The sequence below is a fragment of the Miniopterus schreibersii genome, assembly GCF_964146895.1.
Source record: "Miniopterus schreibersii genome assembly, chromosome: 12".
Taxonomy (NCBI): domain Eukaryota; kingdom Metazoa; phylum Chordata; class Mammalia; order Chiroptera; family Miniopteridae; genus Miniopterus; species Miniopterus schreibersii.
The window spans coordinates 2641314-2651788 of NC_138112.1; the positions used below are offsets into that span (position 1 = coordinate 2641314).

General features: G+C 47.8%; 1 protein-coding gene across 2 annotated transcripts; it reads right to left on the reverse strand.

The window, feature by feature from the left end:
* Window positions 1–311: 311 nt before the first annotated feature.
* VPS11 (VPS11 core subunit of CORVET and HOPS complexes) lies at window positions 312–10070 on the reverse strand. Of its 2 annotated transcripts, XM_081153341.1 has the most exons (16): window positions 9847–10070; window positions 9126–9274; window positions 8893–9028; window positions 8171–8334; window positions 7331–7578; window positions 6436–6637; window positions 5889–6040; window positions 5092–5278; window positions 4487–4633; window positions 3662–3850; window positions 3394–3555; window positions 3025–3164; window positions 2733–2935; window positions 2428–2599; window positions 950–1172; window positions 312–821 (listed from the first exon to the last, which is right to left on the reverse strand). In XM_081153341.1, the coding sequence occupies exons 1-16, from the start codon at window positions 10031–10033 to the stop codon at window positions 657–659; spliced, it is 2826 nt and encodes a 941-aa protein (XP_081009467.1). In that variant the 5' UTR covers window positions 10034–10070; the 3' UTR covers window positions 312–656. The 2 variants fall into 2 exon arrangements, with proteins under 2 accessions (XP_081009467.1, XP_081009468.1); XM_081153342.1 differs by lacking the exons at window positions 3394–3555; window positions 3662–3850.
* Window positions 10071–10475: the final 405 nt, after the last annotated feature.

The following is a 10475-nucleotide window of genomic DNA, read 5'->3' on the forward strand; positions in this document are numbered from 1 at the left end:
TGGAGAGTGGAGCTCTAGGAACATAGGACAGAAGTGTATTCTACACAGTTAAGAATCATCAGCAAGTCCCCAAAGTAAGTTTATCAACCCTGAAATCATTATTTTTTAAAAAGATTTTTAAATGATTTTTAGAGAGGGAGTGAGAGGGAGAGAAACAAGGACATGAGAGTGAAACTGATCAGCTGCCTCCTGCATGTCCCCTCATGGGGAACAAGCCCGAAACCCTGGCATGTGCCCTGACAGGGAATCGAACCAGCAACCTTTTGGTGAACGGTACAACGCCCAACCAACTGAGCCACACCAGCCAGGGCTGAAATCATTATTTTATTTATAGACTCTGGGAGCAAGGACCCAAGCACAGACTGGTGCTCTTGGATAGAGAATAAAGCAGCTATTGTCTAGACTCAGAGGTTGCTGAGGTGCCCTCCCCCACTGGTCTTGAATAATCCATACTGCTCTAAAAGTGAACAGGAGGAACAGTGGAATGACCAAAGAGAAGGCAGGGGGGAAAAATCCCCTTTAGTCCTGAAGGCTATGGCATCAGATCAGAGTGGAGTCCTGGACATGTCTGTCTGACTCCTGTACAACAGCCCTGCCTCTGTCCTCCTGTGTCCCTGCTGCTGTGCCTTCACTATCACACCCCTCCCACAGGCTGCTCAAGTGCCCCTTCTGGAGTGCATGAGCAGGTCCCGCTGCAGCCCGGACTCTAGGCTTCCAGTCAGCCTGGCCGTGGGAGGGTCAGTCAGCAGAGTCAATTTGTTGAAAACACCTCTGCCAAAGTAGTCAGCAATCACAGAGAAGCTGTCGTTGGAGCACTTGAGCTGTAGGGAAAGAGGAGAGAAGCAGGAATCAGAACTGAAGTGCTCATGTCCTCAAATAAGAGCAGGAAAGCACTATAGTGCTCCCCTGATTCTGTGAGTGGGTCCTCATCTATCCCATTCTTTCCCACCTGGTGCTGGAACTGATCATGGAGATCTCGTTTCTGTTCCTGGGCCCGGATCATATCCATGACCTTCCGGTTTTCAGGGAGGCAGGTGGGGCAGTCAGCATCACTTTCTGAGTAACTCTCAAAGCAGTGTTGGTGGAAGGAGTGTCCACAGAGGAAGTGGACTGAGGGCAACTCCAAGGCACTGTTACAGATGCTGCACTTAGTCTTCTGGAAAATCTTCGGACTACAGGCAAGGGAGACCAGAAAGGAGTGGCAAACAGTGAGGGCAGGGCCAATAGCCAAGAGGAGAGAGATCCAAGTCCTGCTCTTCTTACCACCTAATAAAGGTCAGAAGACAACAACAGTGCTGGGCCTGCAGTAAGTCTCAGTATTCTCCCAGGAAGTCCAACTAACCCAGGGGGACACTTTTCTCTTTTGGTTTCAAAACTGCAACAAAATTGTCTTTCAGGTCTTTACTGAGATGTGACCCTTTCAGAGAAGCCTTTCCCCGAAAACCTTATAAATTATCTCACACACACACTCTTCACCCTACTCCCTTTCCTCAATTAATTTTCTCCTTTGAACTTATCACCATCTAACATACTATAATATTTTGCTTACTTAACATGTTAATTGTCTTTCTCTACCTCTACGATGTAAGCTTCATGAAGGCAGGGCTTTGTGTTAAGAACAGTACTCGGGCCCTAGCTGGTATGGTTCAATTCCGGCCAAGGGCACGTACCTTGGTTGCAGGCCCGATCCCTGGCCCAGTCAGGGTGTGTGTGGGAGGAAACCAATCAATGAGTCTCTCTCACATCGATGTTTCTCTCTCTCTCCCTTCCACTCTCTGAAAAGTGATGGAAAAAATATCCTTGGGTGAGGATTAAAAAAATAAATGAACAGTGCTTAGGACATAACAGGGGCTCAGTAAATATTCATGGAGTTGCTCTCCAATAAATACTATACAATGTTAAGGGCAAAAAAAAAAGTTAAGGGCAGATAAGACTTAAGAGTAGACATTAATGTCTATTATACATACATATAAATTATTCACTTTTTATATATAGATATATATATATTTTTAATATGTTTTTATTGATTTCAGAGAGAGGCAGGGAGAGGGAGAGAGAGACATCAATAGTATAATGCTCAACCAACTGAGCCACACCAGCCAGGCCACTTTTTGTATTGTCTAAAGCGAAGTTTTTACTTCTAAATGACTTCTAGCCACATAACTTAGATATGTGTGTAGAAAATATAAAATATAGTCAGGCATATACAAAAAGAAAAGTACTTGTACTAGCTGATATGTTCCAAAGCCTAGTAAACAACAATCTACGGAATAAACCCTTCTTTGGAATTCCTCCATTAAAACAGATCTTCAAGCATGAAATGCTCAAACACACTCCATATAATCTTTTGTCTTTGAAAAGTATTTAATGACACCCTGCGAACAAGGTTATCCCCTGGACCCCTCTACACATCCAAATGCCAAGTACCTCGCCTTGAGCTCCTGGATCTCCTGGCGGATGCGGGTGGTCTCCTCTCGGTACCGCCGTACCCGGAGCTCGTCCTGGGCGATCTGCTGGCTTTGTTTCTGCAGTTTTTGGACCAGGTAGTCCCGGATGACAGACAGAGTGGCAGTGGAGTTGTGGGCCAGGGTCTGCACCACTGAGATTGGGGTCCAGGAGGAAACAAAACAATGAACAAGCAGTACCTTCTGGACAGAGTTGAAGGGCTCCTGCCTAAGAGCCCCTGATTTTCAGCAGCTGGCACCTAGCCACCACCCTGTCCTCCCAAGTACCTAGAAGTGGTGGCATGAGGTTCTTGTTCTCAATATGCTTGAGCACAGCTGCCACGTACTCTTTGCAGTCCTCCTCCTTGCGGGCAAAGTAGCTGAGTGCCTGTTCCCACAGGGACGGTTCCTGCTCCCCATGGCGCTCGCACACTGCGATCACCTGCCGGTACTGCTCATGCTGCATGTGGTAGTGCATAATCTGCTGATACCTAATGCCGAGGAAAGGCACACCTCAGTGGCTGTCCCTGGGAAATTACTTGGATCCTTCCCCCTTCCCTGAAATTCCCCAAACTCTTACAGCTTCCCCTGCTCATAGAGGTAAAGGACCCCATCCTGGAAATCGTGCATCTGGCAGAGGACCAGGGCCTTGTCAAAGACGTCACAGAAGCGGCCACTCTTCAGGAGGGAGATAGCCTCTGCGTGAAGCTTCTCTTTGACCTAGGGAAGGAGGAGAGTAGAACTGCTGGACATAAGGAAAAAAAATCACAAGGCCTCTTGGGACAAGGCAAGTTAACTAACTCTTCCTCTCAGTCCAATTTCCTTTTTACTGAGGACCACTTAGCCAATGGTGAGGTGTTATTGGTCTACAGAAGGCAGCCAAAGCAACCATAAAAGATGGAAGAACTGCCTTTTCTCTAGTACCTCCTGCAGCTTTTGCAGGCCTCACCTGTGGATCCTTCTCATGGGCCCAGTTCTGTAGTCGTAGCTCAAGGAGCGTGTCGTAGATGCCCTGTGGTGAGTCGGGCTGTACTGCACTCATGTGCTCTAGGAAAGCTTTCAACTCTCGTGGATTGTTAGCAAAGATGGGGATGAACTCCTCTGAGTTGGCCTAAGATGGCAATGGAGGAGAGAGGAGGCTGAGTGAGTGGGCTGGTACCTAAGAGGCCCCAAAGGTGATCCCTGCTGTCCGACAGCCATTCTCCCAGAGGTCTCACCCTGCAGCCTGCTGCCTCCCTGTCACCTTGGCCTTCAAGGCTGGGCCGATAGTCAGTACAAAGTCCCTTCAGCAACTGGGTCATCTGCTCTGGTATATGGTGCATGAGGATTTTGCCATAGCGTTTCATGTTGCTTTCTGCCTGCTCAAAAGGCAGCTTGCCAATGTACCTAAGAGCTTCCTGATAATTCTGTAGAGAGGTAAAGGGCAGAGTAAGTGCATGTTCCTGTCTCACCCACCAGGAAATACTGTCATCATTCCAGAATGTCCTAGAAAAAGAAAAGAACTTTTAAAAATATATATCTTTATTGATTTCAGAGAGAGGAAAGGAGAGGGAAAGACAGAAACATCAATGATGAGAGAGTCATTGATCGGCTGCCTCCTGCACGCCCCTGACTGGGGGTAGAGCCCACAACCCGGGCATGTGCCCTGACCAGGAATCGAACCCCGATCGCCTGGATCCTAGGTTGACGCTCAACTGCTGAGCCATGCCCGGCCAGGCAAGAAAAGAACGTTGAGTCAAGAGTCTCCCCTACCACTCTGGCTAGTGTGTGGTGTTGCTCAATGGTTAGAGTATTGGTCCAGGCACCAAAGGGTCTTGGGTTCGATTCCCAGTCAAGGACATGTACCTGGGGTTGCAGGTTCGATCTTGCCGAGTTCAGAAGGCAACCAAACGATGTCTTTCTCTCAATTGATGTTTTTCTCTCTCTCTCCCCCACTTCCTCCCTTCCACTCTGTCTAAAAATCAATGGAAAAAATGCCCTCGGGTGAGGATTAACAAGATGAAAACACATCCACAAAATTTAAAAAATAGAGTCTCCCCTACCTTGATGTCCTCTAGCTGGATCTTCAAGTACCACTCATGATGTGCATGGTTCTCAGCCAAATAAAGGGCATGGGAATAATAGCCAGCCTGCCGAAGGACCTTGATGGCTGTCTCCACATCAAAGTGGACTTCACTCTCACTCTTTGTCTGCCGGGAACATCAGACAAAATCATTCACAGAAGAGGTGTGATTAGGGAAGGGAAAGTAAACATGCATCTGATTCTAAGACCAGATTCTTAAGATAATAATAAAGTCCCTGCTTTTAAAATATTATGTTATCCTGCCTCTCAGGAAGTCTCTAAGAGACAAAGTCTTCCTCTGCCCCTACTACTTATAGGGACTCCTCTGGGGACAAAGGGCTACCCCAATGCTACTTCCCTGGGCTATGGGAAGTTCTGGCATCATAAAATAAGAGGGAAGACCAAGAGAGAACTAGCAGGAAAGGTGATTCCTCTTCCCACTTTATAGACGAGAGGGTCCTGGTCTCCAAATAAGGTCAGCTCTTTCTTCCCCCTACAACCTGCTGAAGAAGGGCAAACCCTCGTGGAGCCACCTCATGCTCAGTAGGGGCCTCAAAGAACACCCCTACCACCACCATCCTGCACCTTGATGAACTCCTCCAGCTTCAAACTGTCCTTGAGTTTGGTATAGCAGTTGAGCAGCAGGGTGGTGTGGTCAGCATTGGCCAGGGACTGCCGGTGCAGGGTCTGCAGGTAGGCAGTCAGGTTGTGGATACGCTGGGCATCCAGAAACTTGCGGATCACATATGATGGCTCCAACTTTCCAATGGTTCTAGGGAGACACATGCATCATAAGCATCTGGATGAGTGTACTTTTCAAATTTTCACACGCATAGGAATCACTTGCAGATCTTCTTAAAATGCAAACTCTGTTTCAGCAGGTCTGGAGTGAGGCCTGAGAGCCTGCATTTCCAACCAAGTCCCAGGTGATGCTGAAGCTACTAGACTGTGGACCACATGACAGCAACCCTCCAGAGCACTGGTTCTTAAACTGGTTAAAAACAGGAATTGTACAGAGGTTGGGAAAGAAGCTAGAAAAGTTCTTAAAACCCCTTATTAGGGCAGAAAATTCCAAGAATTAATATCAAGGAAAGAAAGTGTGGAAGAATTAGGTCAAAATGAATATTAACAAAGGCCAAACTAAACTTTGAAATAATAGGTATTTATTAGCTCAATGCATACTAGTCATGTAATATTTGACCCTAAATACTCTCCCTTCCTAATAAGGTATATTGTCTTCTCAATCAAGGCATCACAGTTTCTGCAGAAAAAAAGGAAAGTTCGTAGTGGAGTCCATTCCCTTCCCCCAAGCACAGGTTTGAGCCTGTCCGGCTGCCTGGCTCTGCATTCAGAGCTACATCCTAAAGCGCCTCCAGACTGACCGGATATACTGCTGGACGGCACCATCATGGTTGCCCTTGCTGTAGAGATGGTCCCCGTACTGCATAAAGATCTGGGCCAATCCATCACTGTCCAGGTGCTGACTCTTGGCCAGGTTAATAGCCATCTCGAAAAGGTTCTTCTTAAACAGCATCTGGAAGGAAAGAAAGAAAATTGGTCGAGGCAGTTCTGAGGCGACACCTTCCCAGAATGAACCCACAACACACATGCCAGACAGTCCTGAAGTTCCGCTCTGCCTAGATCCTAGACAGGGCAAGATCTCTCAGATACCCCCAAGACCAACATCACCTTACCTCATAAGGTTCTCTGCAGAGAGAGTGGACCCTAAAAGTGGGCTCAGGCTCCCAGCCATTACTTCCCTCTAAGGCCTCATCTCAGGCCATTTACTGTGTAACTCTACCCTAAAGGAGCTGAGTAAGGCTGTGACCCAAAGGGAAGGATACACTCTGGCCAAGGTGTCTTGGGGAGCCTGTTCCTACAGCTATATCTGTGTGCCTGTGGCCAGCACTGGGAACCTGGTGGCCTTGCCTCCAGTTTGGTCTGTGTGTCCTTCTCCTGCAGTGCGTGGACCCGCCCATCCCGCGTCAGCACGTACAGGGATCCCCACTCAGCAAGCACATCCACTACATCCTCAAAGACAGCGCTATAGGCTATAAACTTGTTGCACAGGTCATAGATGTTGAGAATCTGCTTGTCGGAGCTCTGTGAGTCCCTGCTGGTAAACTCTGACCTGTGTGGGAAAGAAAAAGCACCAGACATTTGTACCTTCTCTGCCTCAGCTTCCCCTTTATTTCCTTTCCAATGACAACTTTGCTTTTTTATTTATCAACTGATTTTAGAGAGAAATGGGAGAGACAGAGAGAAACACTGATTTGTTGTTCCACTTATTGATGCATTCATTGGTTGATTCTTGCATGTGCTCTGACCAGGGATCAAACCCACAACCTTGGTGTATCGGGACGATGCTCTAACCAACTGAACTACCTGGTACATGTAAAACATTGAGCTTAGTACTGAATGAAAATAAGCTTACATCTGACAGGGATTACTTCCATCATGCAGAAGACCCTGTCGCCCCTTTCAGGGGGTTCAGAGAAAAACTTCTAGGTCTTGAACTTCCCAATGTTTCTACTACTTAATCCTATGTTCTTCTGCCCCAATTTACTTTTACTAAAGAGTAAAAAAATCAATACCAGGACCAAAATTCTCTAGAGTATTCTAGTGCATCAGAGCTGCTCAACAAATGTCTACAGCAAAACACATTTTTCAGTAAAAACATCATAACTGAGTCTCAATAAAAGCACAATCTACATAAAACCAAAGTAGCAGATTGACAGGAGCCAGGCATTAGGGTTTTAAAACCAAGTTAATTCTGGGGAACAAGTCCAGCCCTCTCCCTTTCCCTTTTCCCTAGAGTCCTTACTTGGGAGAAACCTTCCTGTCACGGGAGACAATGACAAGGTAGCCTCTAAACCAGTGAGCAATGAGTTTATGGCCCTCAAAGGCGAAGCAGGGCCCACGTTCATCAGGCTGGTACAAGTAGACACACTCATCCCCGGCCACTATGAACTGCAGGTCCTGAGAAGGGTCACTTAGAGCTGAGCAGCGCAGGCCACAACCATGGGTATCCAACTCCACACGAGGGTAGTCCTTTCCAGAAACTATATAGGACTGTGAGAAGAAAGAAAGGGGTCATCAGGCTCCCTCTGAGGAGGTGGCACGAAGCCTTTGCAAAAGTATCCCTATCTTCATACTAACTCTCTCTTTTCAACTCTTAGAGCCCTAAGACTTTCCCTGTGTGCTTGTCTTCTCCATTAACCGTCACTTATCTAGTATATACATAAGCAGGGAGCACATTTCCTTCTTCTGTATATACTAACACTATCTACTACAGGAATTCTGCAAATAAAAGAAATTCAATAATCTTTTACTGTTTTATCAAAAGACTATTCCTGAGAGTAGGCTGTTATAAATTAGAAGCAACAGGAACCAGAGAAGTGAAGCAACTTGTCCAATGTCATTTCACAAGTTAGTTAGAAAAACAATTCAGGTGTTTTACTACAAGCCCAGAGTTCTTTTCCTAACCCTAACCCCTCCTTGCTTCATAAATGTAGAAATAAAGTGTTAAGCTGAGTGAACAGTTCAAGGCTGTGTGATGAAAATATAAGAATCCTCTCTCTCCAGCTCTTTCCACCAGCTCCTTAAGCAATGGAGGAAGAAGCCTTTCTGGCCTGCCCCTAACAGTTGGAGGTCCTGGTCATACCTGAACGTTCTCCGTTGTCACAACAAACAAGTGAGTGGTCTTTCCGGCTTGGCGAAAGGCCAGTCCAGTAACAGGATAGTTGCCCTTGTGCAAAATCTGGGTCTTGCTATGCCGGTCCCGAGTGATGTCTCCTTTGTTCAATGTAACACTGCCATCTGTAAAACCTGTACAAGAACAGGACACAACACTTCACTGAAGCTGAAAGATCAGGGAGCACAGAGGGGAAAAGACCACTTAAAGCACTCATCAGAAGTGACAAGATTTCTCCTCATACCCAACTTCTCCAATGGTTAACATGAAGATAGGTACTCACTGACTCATTTTCAAAGAATGAAAAACTACAGTGGTACCTCGGTTTTCAAATGTACTCTGTTCCGGAAGACCGTTCGAGTTCTGAAATGATCGAAAACCAAGGGATCAATAGCCGACAGCTAGGCCTCAGGATCTTGCCCTCAGCGGAAGTTATGTGGCATGTTCGATTTCCGAGGCATGTTTGAAAACAGAAGCACTTACTTCTGGGTTTACAGCACTCGTAAACCGAAATGTTTGTCAACAGAGACATTTGAAAACCAAGGTACCACTGTAACTCCTTTCCTATTCCAAACTTTAATATCTCAGAACAAAGTGATCCCAAGAAAACAATAAAGATGAGCTTAAGAAGCAACTCTGAAGAAAATCTACAGAGAATCCTGGAGCTTTAGCTTTGCCTTCTTTCTGCTTACCGATGGCCATAAAGTTGAGATTTTCATGGACAGTCAAACAGGACACAACAGTTGGCTCTGTTCCTGGGATAGCAGGGAAGATTCGAGTACAGAGTGGATTGCCACCATCTCTCTTTTCCAGGTTCCAGATCTTTACCTGTTGGCAGACCTCAGATGGGTGAATGCTAGTCACCCCCCAACAAACAACCATTCCCAGGCTTCCGGGTCTTTCCCATTACCTTTCTAGGACTCACCAGGGGGTTGATGCCCTGTTCATCCTCACCAACAGATGCCAGAATGTTGTGCTGCTTCAATTGGTACAGGTGTGTCACCCGTAGTTTGTAGGCTTGGAAGCCGGTAAGCTGTAGGGAGCGGGGCAAAAACCAGATCTGGCCTTCCATATGTGCAGAGTGGTCAAGGAGCCTCCTTTCCACGGAGAGATACTTCTATTTAGACCAGAACCCAGATAACGACTAACATACATACAGCTCTTTAAATTTTTCATGGACTTTTCCACATATTATCTCCTGGGACTCCCTATCTTAAAAAGGTTTTTAAAAAGGCCAGAGTTAGAGGCAGCAACATGAAGAACAAAGCGCCAAACTCCTGGTCTCATTTACCTTGCCACCCACAATATAGGGCAGGGGAGATAATGACACCTTACATATTCATTTTTAAAGCCAACTTGCATCCTTTCTTTTCATCTTAAAATAACTCTATTGCAAATTGATATTTTATATCCCTTTTGCAGATAAGGAAATTGAAGCCCGGAGAGGTTAAATGATTTGCCCAGGATCACTCAGTTGGCAAGTTAGAGAGTGGACTCCTTTCTCCCCTCAGACCACGGAAGGCGCACCGGGCGCCCAATTAAAGTACAGTGGCACGTTAACACGAACCCCTGACGGACAGATTCCATCCCAGCTGGATCTCTTCAGGGATCCGGGGAGGGAAGACACAGCTCCAGAGGAAGGATATCTCCAAAGACTAGGCTCCCTCGGCCTGAGTCGCAGACAGTGATGCCAGGAGGGAGGCAAAGAAACTTGGAAGCAGCGGGTCCAGGGGTAGGCGCGGCCCCGGGAGCTGGCGCATCGTTGCCCAGCGGTTCCTTAACCACCTCCTTGTCAAAGAAAACGAAGCGCCGCCACTGCAGGTAGGCCGCCATCTTGGCCAAGGCCCCAGCCTCCGGGTCTGAGGTCACGTGAGAGGCACCTTGGATCACGTGATTGCAGCTTCCGGAGCCCGGCAGCGCGGCGCTCTTCGGTGGAGCGACAGCTTCCGGCTGCTGGGAGAGTGGGCGGGGCGGGGACGTAGGGTTCCCGCCTCCACTCGCAACCCGCCGCCGTGGGTTGGCCGGCGCGCGCGGGGCTGGCTGAGCGCGCCCGGAGCCGCCTTTCGCCAGGTTGAGCGTGTTTCCTCCTTTGTTAAGTACCGGGCACTGAGGGGTCGAGGTGAGGAGCGTCTAAACAAAACAAATATTCAGAAACCGGAGCCGGCGGGCGTGGCTCAGCGGCCCAGCGCCGCCCCGGGACCGGGAGACCAGGGTGCGATCCGGTCGGGCGCTTGCCGGGAGGCGGGCTCCACCCCGCCCGGCGAGCCGGAGGCGG

Bases quoted from the DNA above. Each gene is read 5' to 3' on its own strand.
- VPS11 (XM_081153341.1), bottom strand. From the start codon at position 10,033: ATGGCGGCCTACCTGCAGTGGCGGCGCTTCGTTTTCTTTGACAAGGAG. The intron at 6,638-7,330 runs GTAAGGACTCTA...TTTCCCACACAG, and splicing joins GACAGGAAGGTTTCTCCCAA to GTCAGAGTTTACCAGCAGGG. The intron at 5,279-5,888 runs GTCAGTCTGGAG...GTGTCTCCCTAG, and splicing joins GCCGTCCAGCAGTATATCCG to AACCATTGGAAAGTTGGAGC.